General features: G+C 42.6%; 2 protein-coding genes across 2 annotated transcripts in view; one reads left to right on the top strand and one right to left on the bottom strand.

The window, feature by feature from the left end:
• Positions 1 to 572: 572 nt before the first annotated feature.
• The window catches only part of LOC135164719 (uncharacterized), a 51,635-nt gene continuing 34,542 nt past the window's right edge, over positions 573 to 17,665 (bottom strand). Inside the window, exons 2-3 of the mRNA XM_064125338.1 lie at positions 6,172 to 6,788; positions 573 to 698 (exon numbers count right to left, since the gene is read on the bottom strand). Of these exons, the coding sequence (XP_063981408.1) occupies positions 6,175 to 6,788 (614 nt within the window). The 3' untranslated portion in view covers positions 573 to 698; positions 6,172 to 6,174. The remainder of the gene's footprint in view (positions 699 to 6,171; positions 6,789 to 17,665) is intronic.
• The window catches only part of LOC135164717 (uncharacterized), a 36,094-nt gene continuing 32,199 nt past the window's right edge, over positions 13,771 to 17,665 (top strand). The window contains exon 1 of the mRNA XM_064125337.1: positions 13,771 to 14,725. The gene's annotated coding sequence lies outside the window, so the exon portion shown is untranslated. The remainder of the gene's footprint in view (positions 14,726 to 17,665) is intronic.

The raw sequence follows: 17,665 nt of genomic DNA, 5'->3' as shown, positions 1-17,665 counted from the left end.
AGTAAAACCACGCGTACCCTCAGCAAGATCGATCGAGGGAATCGGAGGCAAGCCCTATCGCGTATTATTCCAAGAACTAACCGAAGGACTAAAAAGAGTACGCGAACAAGCTTGGATAAACCTCACAAAATCGAGACAAAGATCAAAAAAATATTATGATCGAAAAGTGAGGGAAATACCGCTCCAAGTAGGAGAATATGTTTGGCTCCTAAATGAGCCCAGAACGGGAAAAAGGGACGATGATTGGAAAGGACCATACCGTATCCTAGAAATTTTGAATCACAACAACGTGAATCTCCAAATGGAAAGGAGATCGAAAATCGTACACTGCGACAAACTAAAGAAAGCGCGACTGAGGGAAACCGAAAACCGCCCCGAAAACTGAAATTAGAAAAAAACGAAACGACGAAATAAAACCGAAAGAAAATTTCTGAATTAAAAAAAAAATCATAACTCACCATAAATAAAGAAGAGGCATCACCTAATTTGGCAGCAGTTGACTCCGGAAACCGAACTGGAGGCGAGCTGGATGTGGAAAACAAAAACAACAATGAAATTTTCAAAAAAAAAAATATTTATCAAAGAAGAAGAAAAAAAAATATAAGTCCTGGACGGAGTAAACCAGGGTAGGTCAATACGATGGCCGCAACAGAAGAACCGCGAGGATTTCCTCAGCCTCAAACACCGCGAAGACGATCCTGAAAAGAAAACAAGTATAAAAAAGATTGGTAAAAATAAGGATCACTTGTTAGGAAAAATAAATAGAAAAAAGAAAAAAAAACAAATACAAAAGCATCCCCACGAACATACTCAAAGTAGGCAAACCAGTCGTACTCATCTACAATCTCCTCCCTGAGAGTAGCATCCCCGGACAAATATCGACGATATTCCAGAGGATCGTCCCCGTATTGCTACATACGAGGAGCCTAAAAAAAATCCATAAATTTAGTAGTCATCCAGAAAAAAAAACTCGTTGCACTCCGGGAGTGCAGCCAGAAGTGAAAACTTGAACTTATGGCGCGTTGGGGCCTTTTTTGGGTGAACATTTTTAGGTGCGCTCGCGACATGAGAAATTGTATATAAAAAATCAAGTTTATCAAGGCAATGTGGTGTGACGAGGCAACATAACCTTAGAGGTTATGTTGATTTTCCCCTCCGCACGCCCCCTATTTTTACCATTATTCGCATACTTATTTATTCACCGTTGGAGAACCCCTTCCCCTAAATCCTTCCCCTTCCCCCGATCCCCTACTCACCACGCTCGGACAGCGCGAGAAACACCAAAAGAAGCACCACTGAAGGATAGAATGACGTAGGCCGTCCCCCTCCTTCCCGCGGTCCCCTACTCGCCACGCTCACACTCGAAAAAAGAAGACGATGACGTAGCGCGTCCCCCCCGCCGCAGTCCCCTGTTCGCCACGCGCTCCAGGACAATGGGCGCACACGCACGTTGCGTAGTGCGTCACCCCGCCGCCCCTCGACCCTCGAAGATGCCCACAAGCATCGATCGGTGGATCAGGGGAAGACAAATAACCCACCCCGGAAATAGACGAAATTGGGCCGAGGACCCCCGAATACTTCGAGGAGTTCCTCAAGTGGCCAATTACTCGTCACTCGTCGTTCGGCTGCCGATTAAGACAATTGAAAAAAATGGCCAAGTCCACGTTTCAATGCATTATGTTATGCACGGTTTCGTTAATTTCACTGTTGTCAAAAAATGCTAAAAATAAAATAAAAGCCAAGCTTGTATAAATACACTGCCTTATTTACAAAGCCACCACTCTGAACACAAGATTTATGCCAAAAACGCCTGATATTTGGTCGAAAAAAAAAATTCAAAAAAAACGCCGCGACCAACGTACTTGACGCGGTTTCTAAAAAACCCCATCAGGTGAGAACTGCTATAAACGGTAGATATAGGACCTACATCATAAGATTGGGTGCAGGGAGTGTCCCTGGACAAAAACGTCATTGCTGCCTTACGGTGCAAGACTTATTGATCTGTGGATGCCAGATTATCCAATGGTATAAGTTAAAAATTCCCCTAATTCCAGGGTTGCACTATTGAGCAGCTCTGGGCTTACACCATGGAGGGATTCTAACTGATTTGAATAAAACACATATCATCTCATAATCTGCAAGCACCTCCGGTGGCAATATAGTTCCTGATCCTGAAGTATGCTTCAGGGTAAAGAACCTCCTAAGCTAACTCCTCGTTAGTAGAAAAAACCGCGCCAAGTACGTTGGTCGCGGCGTTTTTTTTGAATTTTTTTTTTCGACCAAATATCAGGCGTTTTTGGCATAAATCTTGTGTTCAGAGTGGTGGCTTTGTAAATAAGGCAGTGTATTTATACAAGCTTGGCTTTTTTTTTATTTTTAGAATTTTTTGACAACAGTGAAATTAACGAAACCGTGCATAACATAATGCATTGAAACGTGGACTTGGCCATTTTTTTCAAAAATTATTTTTGATTTTTATGAGATTTTTACTATTTTTCCAAATATATTTTTCAAGTTTTTTTACCTAGATGAATTTTCATATTAATGTTAAGAAGTTGTCAGCTAATTGTATTTTTTTGAGGCCATACGAGAGCTGGAGTTATGATGAGTGAGTGGGTGTTGGGGGTAGGATTGAAGGATAAAGGGTTGTCCAAACCGGATTTCCATCTCGAAACCTAAGCACCTTTCCTTCTTAAGCTGTCCACACGTAGAGTATTTTTTCATTTTTCGATTGTTTTCGTAGTCTAATTGTTGCCGCCGGTACATGCCCCTCTTGGTTAGCTGTACCGATGTCTTCCTGAACAGTTAGCATGTATCAACTATTTTTAATTTTTTCTGTAGACTATACGAGAGCTAGAGTGATGATGAGTGAGTGGATGTTGGGGGTGGAATTGAAGGATTTAGGTCTGTCCAAACGGGGTTTCAATCTCGAAATCTAAGCACCTTTCCTTGTTCAGCTGTTCACACGTGAAGTATTTTTTCATTTTTCAATTGTTTTCATAGGCTAATCGTTGGTGCCGGTACATGCCCCTGTTGGTTAGGTGTACTGATGTGTTCATGGATAGGTGGCATGTATCGGCTTTGTTTAATACTATATCAAATATAATTTTCAAGTTTTTTCACGTAAAGAAACTTTTATACTAATGTTAAAAAGTCTCTAGTGAATTGTATTGTTTTTTATGTTTTTATGAGAAATATATATATATTTTGAATATTTTTACTTCTAACTTTTTATTCCCTATTCCTTACCCCGGTAGCTTATTCTAATTTTGACCGCAGATATTGGTATTCCTTGGGGTTTCTTTAAGTTAGGTATATTAACAAGATAACCTTTGAATAAATAAAAACGAAAAATAGAAAAGTATAGAAGAAAAAAACAATGTGAAAAAGGAACGCAAAAAAATTAGTTTAGACATTTTATAAGGTCCATTATTTTTTTTTATTGTCAAATTCATCACAAACTTCTTGTCTCCGGTGATCACCTACTTTTCTTATTTTACATAAACAGTCTTTTTCTCTATTGTCTACTTAATATTTCACATTTTCAAATACCTTCGTACGTTTAAGTTTTTCTTATAATTATATTTTAACATTAATAATGTTACGCCATATTATATTTTAACTAGACTCATATTTAACATGGACATAGATGATTTTATATTTAATAATAATTAACAGACTTTTCTTTATATTATCTATCACAATATTCCTGAGGTACGAAATTCATTAACAATTATTTGTTTTACTTCATCAATTAAAAATACAGCTGTTTTATTTTTATTTTTCGGAAATTACTAGCGCATATTTTCCTTAATATTCCATAAATAAAACCGATAATTGGTTCACTGGAAAGCTGATACGCGATTTATATTACGTAACTAAGGGCAGTTTTCACCTAAATTATCGCATAATGTTATTAAGTGAGAAAAAAGGATTGGAGGTAGTGGAAGGGGAAGTTGTGAGGTGTATAGATACTTGGTAGCGTTCGGCGATCTTTCGCGTATGAAACGTGTACTTGGCCGATACGCTACCGCGTATCTCGATTGAGTGCGCCCATCAATCATATTATTAAAATAAATCGCGGAGAATCGGTGAAGTGGCCCAGGACTTCAGAGCTGGAAGAAAGGCTCACCCTGCACCAGGATCAACCTGTTGCCCCTCAGGAAGAGGCTAAAGACCCGGAGGACCCCAAATAAGGAGGACAGAACCCCCAGAAATAAGGAAAATTGGCATCACCCGAGTGAGTACCCTTTCTTTTCCCCTCATCGCCCAGCGGCATCATCTCCCCCAATTGCGTTTCCCGGAACCCCTCCAACGGTGATAATTAACTTTGTTCTTTTCTAGTTATAAATAAATAAATCATTGTATTATTCGTATTATTATTATTGTTGGATCCCTCAATTCTCCCCCTTTTGTTTCAAATGTAGAGCCACCCCCTTTTTTCTTTGTATAATCTCAAAAGTGGTCCGACAAGCGACCTGCCTGCCCCCCGCCCCTGAGAATTTCCAGAAACAGGCATTCTTTATATGATTATTATAATTTCAATTAATTGTACTTTGACCCACAATATTGTAATTTCCATAATTATTACTTTGAATAAATATATTTGATAACAGCCTCTGCCCCTTTTTAATTAACATTTGACCCGCCCTCTAATTTATTAACTAATAATTAGGGAAAAGGTCACAATCGTTAAATCAAATTCTTCATATAAAATCGCATCCATTTTCAAGACAAATGTATAATCAAAAATAAAAATGGAGATTTTTTTAAAGCTATAATCGTAGCATATATATTTTTTCCGATCGTCGATTCACGTCCCTAGTGAAATTCTCTACTAAATTGAGTATATTTTTGATTTTTCGGGTTTTCCTACTTTTCCGGCTTTCGCATAATTTTTAATTCTTAGCTGAAATGAGCATACTGATAATTTTCCTAATTCTCCAAAATATCGAGATTTTCTGTAATTTTGTACAAATTTATCAACTTCAAACTTTAAATGCAGCGCCGTTTTAAACGCTAGCGCCAAACTTGTATTCTTTTAATGTAACTGTTGTTGTGAAACAGGAAGTTGTTTCCCTAGCTGGAGAAGGAAACAGCTCATATATACCTATGCGTATACTAATAGCAGTGATGCCAGACGGGGGCAAAAATCCCACGCGTGGGGGTTTCATGCGCAACTCCCTCGCGCAACTACTGCTGCGGAGTGGGGCAGTGGGAGACGTGTGGGTCCCGCATCTGGCATCGCTGTAAAATCTCATCTGTCGCGAGTTCACGAGAAAATGCTCACTCACAAAAGTGCCCGACGCGCCATAAGAAGTTTTCACTTCAAAAAGAGGATAACTCACCACCGGGTAGGGACCCTCAATAAAAAGACGAGGGAGACAAAAATCACCCGACAACCATAGGCGCAAATTCTCCTGTCGCCGAGCCTCACCATTAATAGCCATCTTGAGGATACTCTCAACACGATTGCAACAAGCATCGTAAAGGAGATCAAAGAAAAGACACGGGGCAGAATGGGAAAACAGGGACACGATAATAACCCTCCACCGTCAAAGTAAGCCAGAGGTCAGTGACCTCTTGAACAGTTCCCCAGGGAAAGGACTGCGGAACGACAAAAGAGAATACATATTAAATATAAAAAAAAAGAGGGGGAAAACCTTACCAAAGGAACCGGGAGAATAACGTCATAATCCCCAACCTCGTAACCCGGAACCCAGAAATGATGACCCGTCATCTCACAGGAGTACCGCTGGCTATCGAGAACATCGCTCAATCCCAACCCAAAATACTGGCCAGACCGAATGGCGGGAAGAGTGAGAGCTATACGATACTCCAAAACTTCCTATGGAACCCAAGAGGGAAGAGGTTCCAACAACAATCCGGGGATATCGTAGAACCGTGAACCACCACGAATCAAGGACCCAACGAAAGGAACTGTCTCAATGAGTTCCTCCAACACCCGCACAATCGGATCGCCAGCGGATAAGACCATTATACGACAATAAAAATCACAAACGAACGACGTGACAGACGGACGATGACTGAACGATCACCCGTCAACGAAGAACAAAAAGAAAGGAGAAAAGGAAGGATTCCTAGAAAGAGATTAGGAACACCACACACAGCATAGAAGATAATGATAACACAAAAAGGGTATCAGCTTACCAGCTAAGGAGCAACAGCTGAACCAGACGGAACCACCGACGACTGTCGGGGTTCTGGGAAACGACACCTGGATCCTCGTCGACGGCCGGAACCTCGAGGATGCCCAGCACTTGGGCGAGAACCACCCCAGCTGAGGGAAGACGGTCCAGGCACCACGGGCAAAGGTCGTTTAGAATGGCCACCATCCTGGGAGTTGTCATCACCGATGGCCCGAACCTCACGCTCAGCAGCTGGACAATGGCCAGCAGAACAGCGCACAGAACGGCCACCAGCCCGCGGGTTCACGAGACCGACGCGGTCGAAGAGAGTCCAGGCCTGACGCTCCGCAAAAGGACAATGGGCAGTCGGAACGTCCACATAACGAAAAGGGGACTCACCCGATCCTTCCAAAATCCGTCTAGCCCGTCCCACCAACAAGGCGGCGGTAACGGACGCCGATAGCCCCAACCTACGTCGATACCAAAGGGCCACAGGAGGGGAAATGGAGAGCCTGTCACTCCAATCCCCGGGCGTAAAGCGACGAGATCGACGAGTCGACTGACGACCCACATGAATCGAAACACGGGATCGCCGAGCTGTCTGTCGACCCAATCCATTCACCGATACTGGGCGAATCACTGAAAAAAAAAGAGTATAAAAATATTAAAAATAAATAAATAAATCAATAAGAAAAATAAATAAAAGGGAAATAATCACTTCAACTTTGTTAGAGATTTGATGTTTTTAACCGGGTAGGGTGGATTGGAAGCGGAAGTGGAGAGATGATTTTCCAACTCGGGATGGTGACGAAAAACACGTTGATTTTGCCTTATGGCGATCCAATATAATTTAACCAAAAATATACACTATTTACACTTGATAGTTTTCCAATAATCATGATGATGATAATTGCACAATATTCAATGATAATTAACCAAAACTGATAGTATGAAAGATGATTCAATCCGATTAAAGCCACGATACAAAAACCTGATAATATCCGATATTTGCGTTGTGATACTGATGATGGATGAACACGAAGTGAGGTATGTGGTCAGAGTAACCCCTCATGGAACCCGAGCCCACTCCCGAAATATTCCGATGGTGTCCGATCGACCCAGTGCCCTGGATCAGCCTTAATTTTATACATTCCGCCCGCCTTCATCGTCGGATGATGATGAATGATACTCTTGTTGGTTTTCCTCCTCGGTGCTGATTGGTAACGGAACCACCTTGTTGATGTGTCTGGTGTAGGTATTTGCACCTCCTGCCCCAGTTGTGATGTCTACCACCCTTGTGAGATTGTCATCACTTGGATGAACCCTTGATACTCGTCCTAGAGGCCACTTTGTTGGTGGATACCTCTCGTCAATGATGAGGACTAGTGTTCCGACCTTGATATCATCCGTTGATCTTTTCCATTTGTAGATAGTTTGATAATGATGCATACACTCCCTTGACCACCTGTCCCAGAATTGCTGAGCAATCCTTGCGATCATTTTCCACCTTGTGAGACCTTCCATTTTGTGATTGATGAGTGATGGCTCTGGAACTGCGTTGATGGGCTCCCCAATGATGAAGTGTCCAGGTGTGAGGGCTCTGCAGTCATCAGGATCGTCTGATAGAGCGCAGAGAGGCCTCGAGTTAAGTTGTGCCTCGATTTGGATGATGAGTGTATTGAGTTCCTCGTACGTGAGTACTAAATTCCCTGTGAGCCTTTTTAGATGAAATTTCACAGATTTCACCGCAGCTTCCCATTTCCCACCCATGTGGGGTGATTGCGGTGGGATGAAGATCCATTTTGTGCCGTTTGATGCCAGTTCGTTGATGATGTGATGAATTTCCTTCCTTGATTCGTCTAAAAGCTTGCCCAGCTCATTGTTTGCTCCCATGAAGGTCTTAGCATTATCACTGCTAAGTGTAGCACAGATACCTCTCCTTCCAGTAAATCGTTTGTAGGTCTCGATGAATGCCTGTGATGTTAAATCTGTGAGTAGTTCAAGGTGAATTGCTGATGTGGCAAGACACACAAAAACTGCAATGTACCCATGATATTGTCGAGCTCCTGATCCTCTCCACATGCTGATTTTGATAGGACCTGCGTAGTCCACCCCTGCGTGATTGAATGGCCGTGCTGATGTGATTCTTCTTGGAGGCAGCTGTCCCATAAGCTGCTGTCCCCTGATGGCTCGATGTCGTGCGCAGATGACGCACTTGCGAATATGCGATTTTACAGGATGACGACCCCCGATGATCCAATATTTGTGTCTGATGTGTGCCAACGTCGCCTGTACTCCTCCATGAAGAGTTTTCCGATGAGCCTCCTCGATGACCAGTGATGTAAGTCTTGATTGTCTTGGTAGAATTGATGGGTTCCTGGCTTCTGGCTGAAGATTTGATCGTTTCAGCCGCCCGCCTAGGCGAATGGTCTGATTCTCATCCAGATAAGGAATCAACCGTGCCATTGGATGATTATTTGCGATGTCTTGTCCATTGATGAGGCGATTGATGATTTGTCCAAAACTCTCCTGTTGTGTATAGTTGATCCAAAAGATTCTGGTCTCCTCCAGTTCTTCTGGCAAGAGATCTAATTCTCTTGGGACTGGCTCCCCTCTCATGTTGTTGATGACTCTCAGGACTCTCGCCGAGATCCTGAGCAACCTGTCGAGTGTAGAGTACCTCTCCAAGAAATCTTGAGGTCTCTCCAGATTTAGTGCCACCGGATGTGCAGAGACTGGCCTTTCCTCCAGTGCTGCTTCTGCCGTAGATTCGATTGATGTTGATGATGATGATGGCCAGTTTTCCATTGATAATTTCAGCCATGATGGACCATTCCACCACAGCTGATGATTTACAAGTTGATCTGGTGATAGTCCCCGTGATGCACAGTCTGCTGGGTTCTCGACTCCCCTGATATGTTTCCATTCAGCTGCTGGTAATGAGTTCTGGATTTTGATCACTCGATTCTGAACAAAATCCTTCCACCTTGATGGGTGTCCATTGATCCATGTGAGCGCCACCGTGGAGTCAGACCAAAGAAAGAGTTGTAGATTCTCTTTCTCCAGCATCTTCCTGATGTAGATTACCAGATTGGTTAAGATGACAGCAGCTGTCAATTCCAAGCGAGGAATTGTCATTTTCTTAAGTGGTGCGACCTTGGTTTTTGCACTCACCAAGATGACTGATGGCTCAGATTGATGATTGTCCACTCTGATGTATACTGCGGCACCCATTGCCTGATTCGATGCGTCAGCAAACCCATGAAGTTGGATGTTCCTTGAAGTCGATGATGTTTGAAGCCACCGTGGGATTGATATTTGATCCAGATTTGAGAATTCCTCCCTGAATTCTTTCCAACGTTTGATGTGACTCAAGGGCAGTGGATCATCCCAATCAATTTTGAGAAGCCACAGCTCTTGGATGAAGATTTTAGCCCTGATGATGACCGGTCCGATGAGTCCCAGAGGATCGTAAATCTGGGCGATCTCTGAGAGGATTGTCCTTTTGTTGATTTTTTCCGTTGATGGCTTCCTTGATTTATAGATGAAGCTGTCTGAATGAGGGTTCCAGCACAGTCCCAATACTTTGACCGTTTTGTCCTCGAATTCTACCGCCGATGTGGATTTTGTTGATAATTGAAGATCCTGTAGGATTCCTTGATGATTCGAGATCCATTTTTGCAGTGGCATGCCGCCAGCCATGCAAATATTGATGAGCTGATTGATGAGTTCCTTGAGTTGTTCCTCAGAATCAGCTCCCCCATAGATGTCATCGACATATCTCCCTTTGGATAGAGAGACAGCCGCCAGTGGATATTGATGTCCCTCGTCCTCCACGAGTTGTTGAAGAACTCGTAGAGCCAACCATGGTGCACACGTTTGCCCATACGTCACCGTTGTCAATTGATATGTGATGATTTTCCCCTCCTCATCCTTCCATAGGATTCTTTGAAGATCCCAGTCTTCTTGATGAACCTTGATTTGACGGAACATCTTCACAATGTCCGTTCCGACGATTAACCGAAAAGTTCTCAACCAGATGAGAACGTCTGAGCCTTCCGTTTGCAGTTTTCCTCCTGCATGAACTATGTCATTGAGTGACACTCCTGATGTTGTCTTGCTGGAACCGTTGAAGACCACCCTGAGTTTTGTGGTGATGCTGTCTTCCCTTAAGACACCGTGATGAGGCAGATAGTAGCTCACTGATGGTTCTGATTCCTCTGAGACACGTCTCATGTGTCCCAGATCCTCATATTCCCTGATGAAGTCCTTGTAGAGTTTCCCATACTCTTGATTTGATTCCAGGTTCTTCGCCGTTCGGTTTAACAATTGTAGAGCATGTCTCCTAGACTCTCCCAATGCTGATAGTGATGTTTTGAGTGGGAGGCGTACTACGTACCGTCCCTCACTGTCTCTTGAATGTGTTTTCCTGAAGTGTAATTCACACTCCTGATCGTCTTGATTGAGAAGAATTTCCTTAGATGATGAAAGTTCCTCCTGGACCCAGAATTTCTTAAGAAGATCCAACAGCTGCTCAGTCGGAGACTCTCGTACTGCAGTTAGAGAAGACTTCGGCTTGCAGTCTGTACAGCAGACCGTCCCAGAAACTATCCAGCCAAAGATGGTTTGTTGCGCAACAAGTTGATTATCCGGAGATTTGATAACCTCATGCCCAATGATTTGACCATAATGATCAGCCCCGATGATAATGTCGATAGGACCAGGTTTAAGATAGTTGTTATCCGCCAATTGAAGATGTTGAAGATGATTTGCCTCTTCCTTTGCACAGTGAATTGATGGTAATGTTGATGTGAGCTTGGCCAGGATGTGGGCAGTGATTTCGATCTGATGTTGATTGTTGAACCGAGATTGAAGTTTGACCTTTACTGCTCCACGAGTCAACCCTGACTCCAGGCCTCCTATTCCATAGACCCTGAGATGTGATGATGATCGACGAAGACGAAGAAGTTGTACCATTTGATCAGTGATGAATGTGACCTCTGATCCCTGATCAATCAGAAGCCTGACCGTATGATGAGAACCAGTTGATGTTGATGCAAGTGCTTTAGCTGTTGCCAACAGCACAACCCGTTGACTCGCTGAATTCGATGATGATTGATGTGTGACCTTGATGTCAGAGGACGACCCTGATGTCTCTGATTTCGCCAATGATGTTGCTGATATTTGAAGATGACCAATTGAGCTCTCAATTGATCCCGATGCCTTTGATGTTGATTCACTCCCCTGTGAGATCTCTGAAGAGTTGAGAGAGTCGTAAATTCTCTCTGTCTCCGTTGAACTCAGTGATAATGATGTTGATGATGAACCTAGGGATGGAGACAACCAGATGAGGGGCGTATCATTTGCCAAAATAAAGTAATAAAAATGATACTTAACCTCTCGATCCGGATGCTCCGTGATCTCCCTGGTTTTCCTCGATTGCTGAAGCTGATGGTCGACTCTTCTGTCTTTCCAATTCCTGTCGATGTTCGAAGGACCCATCATCAATCAATGTGTGATGTGGGCCCTTGCATTTCTGGCAATGACGTGTGTCTTTGCAGAGATCCGCCCGATGAGGACCAAAGCAATTATAACACAATTTGCTGTTGGTGATGAATTCCCTGCGTACCAGTGGAGTCTTAGCCATGAACTTGTCACACTTGAACCCTAGCCAGTGTGAACCGTCACAGTGTCGACAAGAAGGCCCTGATGATGATTTGTCGGTGTTTGATGAGTTCCCTGATGCCTGATAGGTGTAGATTGATGATTTCCCCATGGCCTTCTGCGAGATAGAGTTCTTAGCCGAGATGTTGACCTTGGATGTCCTCACCGGGTCTTCCCTCTCTACGTTCTCCAAGGCTCGAGCTCTGGCCTCCAAAAACTCGAGGAAATCCTTGAGAGGACGGGGATTCCTTTCCGATCCCAGATGTACTTCCCAAGCCTTCTTGGTGTCCAGATCGATGACCCTTCTGATTATTCTTGATACAATCATGTCCCAGTGTTCCACCGGAGCACCAAGAGTTTTCAATGCATCCAGAGCTTGATTAACCTGATGAACCAAGTTTGATAAGCCTTTCGCTGATTTCTCATTGATTGGCTTGAGATCCAAGATGTGATCGATGTGAGCCGAGATGATTAACCTAGGATTGTCGTAATGACTCTTGAGTTTTTTCCAGGCGATCTCGAAGTTCTCCGCTGAGACCTGTAGATTCGAGATCATATTGTATGGTTCCCCTTTGAGTGCGTTCTGGAGTCTGATCATCTTCTGAACAGCTCCCACCTTTGCTCTGGATTTGACGATTGAAGTGAAGACATCTTCGAACGTCTTCCACTCCTCAAACTTCCCATCGAAGACCTTGATATCCAGTTTGGATAGATAATCCTTGTCGCTTTCCTCTTGCTCGACCTTGATCTTCCTGATCTGAGCGTGTAACGATGCGATTGCCCCTATCGCTAGCTCATAAATCTCCATGACTTCTCCGTAGGTGTCGAGCGTGAGGTAATCCGATTTAGCCATGTGTGATGGGTATGCCTTGATGATGTTCACATGGTTGGATCGGAACTCCCCATAGTGTGTCTCGATGATTCTCTCCCTCCCCTTCAGCCGTTCCGGTGTGACTATATCTACCGTGTACCCTTGGATAGTGGTGAGAGTATCCCTTAGACGATCCTTTAATTGAAATTGTAGTGTTAAGAGCAGCTCAAATTGTGTCTGCTCCATATCCGCTCCATGATCTGATTGATGGACTGAAGGGGTTGGCGTCTTTCCCCCATTGCTCTCCTGATCATCCTCACTCTGACTATGCTCCACGTCAGACATGATAATCCCGATTTAATTTGGAATTAACTAAATTCGTTGATAGGGAGCCCCGTTGTTTACCTCCCGATGATCCTAACCGCCTTGTGATGAGGGAAAACCCTGTTGATGAGAACCGCTTTCCACAGATATGAAAACACGCCGATGAGAAACCCAATTTGACCTTCTGTTGATGAGAACCCCTGATAATAATTTTCGACTTACTGTGATATTCGTGTTTACGAGATGAAAACTGTCCAGTTGGTCGAAACTCGAGCTCACGTCGAAATCAAAACAACATTCCTCTGTTGCGATTGCTTTCCCTCACTCCCGATCGATGACGTCACCACGTCTCCGAGTCCCAATGTTAATGTTTAAATTAATCGCCACTTCACTTAAACACTTCCAAATCCGGCTCGAAGGACCAATTTGTTAGAGATTTGATGTTTTTAACCGGGTAGGGTGGATTGGAAGCGGAAGTGGAGAGATGATTTTCCAACTCGGGATGGTGACGAAAAACACGTTGATTTTGCCTTATGGCGATCCAATATAATTTAACCAAAAATATACACTATTCACACTTGATAGTTTTCCAATAATTATGATGATGATAATTGCACAATATTCAATGATAATTAACCAAAACTGATAGTATGAAAGATGATTCAATCCGATAAAAGCCACGATACAAAAACCTGATAATATCCGATATTTGCGTTGTGATACTGATGATGGATGAACACGAAGTGAGGTATGTGGTCAGAGTAACCCCTCATGGCACCCGAGCCCACTCCCGAAATATTCCGATGGTGTCCGATCGACCCAGTGCCCTGGATCAGCCTTAATTTTATACAAACTTATAACAAGAAAATTCTTAATTTCCCGGGATTCCTCAGAAGAAAAATTATCGACAGTTCCGCTCAAACCCCCACTCACAAAATCTTCCAATAAAATTAACACTGCCGGATTCTAGTATATGAATACTGTGGTAATCTGAAATATATTTATCAATTATTGGAGTGATTGTTTCTGCTCACATTATTTCCTAAACATCCAACAGGTTATGGGCCCAGAAAAACGAGTTGTTAGTGTTTAAAAGACGACTTGTAAAAGTGAGCAGCGTGGTGTGATTTCGTATTACGGGAATACCGTTAACGATACATTTTTCTTTTTTTTTGTTTTTTTGGCGTCACGAGAAAAACCGTTGGCGACCAATGTAAGTTTTTGGCGTACCGAAGAGGGAAACCAGTGTATTAAGATATTTAGATATCGAGGAAATTAACGATTGGTGATTGTCGTATTCAGGCGAAACGGGAAGACCGTTGTGACCAACGTGCTTTATACCGAGTTCTTGTGAAAGTACCGAAGAGGGAAATCATTCCAATTAAGATGTCGAGCACAACGATAAAATTTGAAAAATTAACGAAAGACCATTACGATACATGGGAGTTGCAAATGAAGGCAACACTAATTAAGTGTGAATTATGGAGTTATGTAAATGGATCCAGAGGTCGACCAGCAGAGACTGAACCATCATTCGCCACCTGGACTATAGCAGATGAAAAGGCATTTTCGGAAATTATTCGAAGTATAGACAAAGCGATATTAAAACATGTGAAAAAGTGTGTAACGGCCAGAGAAGCGTGGCTAAAACTCAAGGACGAGTTTCAATCGAGCAGACCGGCCCCAAAAGGGTTGTTGTTAATGCAGTTAGTGTCACAAAAAATGAAAGAAGGTGAAGACCTGAGAAAGCATCTGGACGATTTCATAGACACTGTAAGTAGTAAGTGGGCACGATTGGCGAATTTTCTTCCAGGAATCGCCCCCCTTCCCCCCTTTTTCCAGACGTGTCCGAACACGTTTTCCCCATTGTCCTTTGAGGAGGACGTCGCCGCTCTAGGGCCCCCTGGGGTGAGGGTCCCCAAAAGAATGTCTTTGTTCGACAGGAAGTGGGTGGTGGGTGGGTGGCAAGGAATGCGGGCAGGTCCCAAAACGCCTGAAAGCATTCCATTGTTATGCAATGGAATGTCGTTCACGTGTTAAGGGAAACTGGCCCATTATTTTTTTTTTAGATGGAGGATTGCGCAATGCCCTGGCATGAATGGCGCAGTAAATGAATGCTTTTTTTTTTACAGGTTTTTTTAGGATAATAAATTTTCCCTTTCTATGGAAGACCGTTGGAAAAGTTCTCAACGATGTCTCCTTTTTTTTTGACTATGTTTTTCTCTCTCTCTCTCTCTTTTATTGCATGTTGTTTCCTTTTAAAAGGTTTTTTTTTTATTTAAAGTTCAAAAATGTTTTTTGCCTTCCGTCTTTTTTATACCTGAAAAGATGTTGAGGGTTTTTGTAATAAATAATTAAACATAGGGTTTAAATTTTATCTTTTTTTATATTTCATAAAATCGTAGGTTCCATTTTACAAATGAGTTACATAAAATCATATGTGTATGGTTTTTCAATATGAGGGCATTCTGTAAGCCCCTCCCGCGAATTTATCCAAATAATTGTAACAATTATGGAATAATTCTCCAAATAATTGATACAAATAACCAAGATTTTCGTGGGGTATTGTACGTCGAAGATCATCGCGAGCCAAGAGATAAATTTCCTCGAAATTTACGCGTATGCGATGATGAAGATCCTCCGTGGCAGGCATTCTATTATAATCCATATAATTCATAGCAATTCCTTTAATTGATTGTACAAGCGATTCCTTATATTCCTTGAGAGGCAATGTCTCCAAGAAATCCAGCCACTGATTAATCCATGCAGCCTTGTTTTTCAATGTATTGATGCTCTGTCCCATCATCATTATGGGAGTCTGATTTGCATCATCATTGCGAACAAAGGTCACGCAGGGATTTTCAAAACTGCGGTGGAATTTCACGTTTATGGCCCCAAATTCCTTTGCAGGTAGATTGTGGTTGATCTTTGGGTGGAACTTCTCAGGGTCAAAGTAATCGGTTACAGCATCCAAATCGTTGAAAAAAAGGGTCCATTCTTCTCGTGTCATTGACAATATGGCGCGTTTCGGGCGTACGCCCATAAATTGCACAACCGGGACGAATTGACCGAAACACGTAACTTTTAAGCCGACACGAATTTGTTTTGTCTCTGATCTATTCAAAGATATAACTTGAGACAAGACCACATGCTGTTCAGCATCACTGAATCCCTTTTGTTTGTTGCTCTCCATGTTGAAAAAATGAATGGGTGAAATCAGGACGACTGAATCAAATCCACCGCGAGCACCCGCGTTTTATAGCGCTACGTATGAGAGTGGAGGGGGACAGAATCCCCCACTATACGCATGACAGACCTATAACCGTCACACATTATCCCCCACCGCAGGGAGTTCTGTGGCGGCGGCGTCACACATGCGCCCCACTTTCGCGGTTTTTGTATGTTGCGCGGCACCCCCCACTCTTACCATGGAACCTTCCTATACCGATTTTTTTTGTTAAATCGAGTGACGCGTTTGTTGTCATTCGTTAAAAGGCATTGCAATAGTAAAAATGTCTAAAAACTTTGCAAGTTACGATTTAGAGTCCCTTAAAAAATATCTCGCGGGTCGCGAATCGTATGAGGGACGACAAAAGCCTCAATTTCGCCAGAAAAGAGTACGCGTATGTGTTGATAAATATACCGATGATGATTACCTAGATAGTGATGACATGTGCAGTCCAACAAAAGCGCGGAAAATCGCGATAGGGTCAGGATTGGAATGCGAAGTGGAAGATTTCCTTGTTGATCCTTCTTGCGTATGCAAATATAAATTTCTCGGTGAAATATGGAATAAAATCCATATCAGATATCGCAGGGATAAATTACACTCTCAAGATGAGGGCATAGACATGTGTACGACTTTTAAAGTATGTTACAATGAAGAACCTGCAGAATCTAATAAAGAAATCGAATCGAATTTTCAAATGAGATATAATCCTCCATCCTTGAGAAGCATTGCAATCGCGAATTTATTAAATGAAAAGAAATATGCGAAAAATGCAAAAACTTTGGCTGTGGTTACTAAAGCAATTGTGCATAATAGTGATGTATTATTATATAAAATGTCGAAGTCAAATGGTTTTTTCGACTGCATAGAACACACAAGATTATGCAAAGCAGGAGTGGGGGAAAAACTCTATTGGTACTACTTTTTTAGGGCGTGTGAGGAAGAATATTATCTCCCTGCGGGGGAGGAGACATTGGTCTACAAGAAAGGAAATGGGCCAATCATTGACCTTTCCTTTCAATAGCCAACAAATGCAAAACAAGTGGGGGGGCGAAAAAAAAGGAAAACTCGAGCATCCGCCCCCATCAGGTATGCAAAGGACCCCCCACCAAGGGCAAATCTTCAAAAAGTGTGGAAAACTTAGCCCCTCCTCCTCTAAACTAGGGATGCATCAAGGACCCCAGTGAGATCATTTTACTGCATTTACGTTTTTTACGTCAAAATGACATCAAGTCAAATGAACTCATCTCCAAAATCCAGTTATCAATCAGGTTATCAGCCTGGAACTTTTAAACCTAAAAAATCTAAATATGGTGGAAACAAGGCCAATCAAAACGGAATTAAGATAATTAGTGATCGTGTAGTGCAATATAACAGTGATGAGAAAAGATCAATTGAAAAAATAGTGAAAAAAGTGAAACTCCAACGACGTGAAATTTCCAAGACAGCCCCTGTCATAAATATTGACTTTGACCTCCAAACGGTTGA

This window comes from Diachasmimorpha longicaudata, chromosome 7 (assembly GCF_034640455.1).
Source record: "Diachasmimorpha longicaudata isolate KC_UGA_2023 chromosome 7, iyDiaLong2, whole genome shotgun sequence".
NCBI lineage: Eukaryota > Metazoa > Arthropoda > Insecta > Hymenoptera > Braconidae > Diachasmimorpha > Diachasmimorpha longicaudata.
Note: the sequence above shows the minus strand (reverse complement) of the source record. Positions and strands in the feature narration are given on the sequence as shown.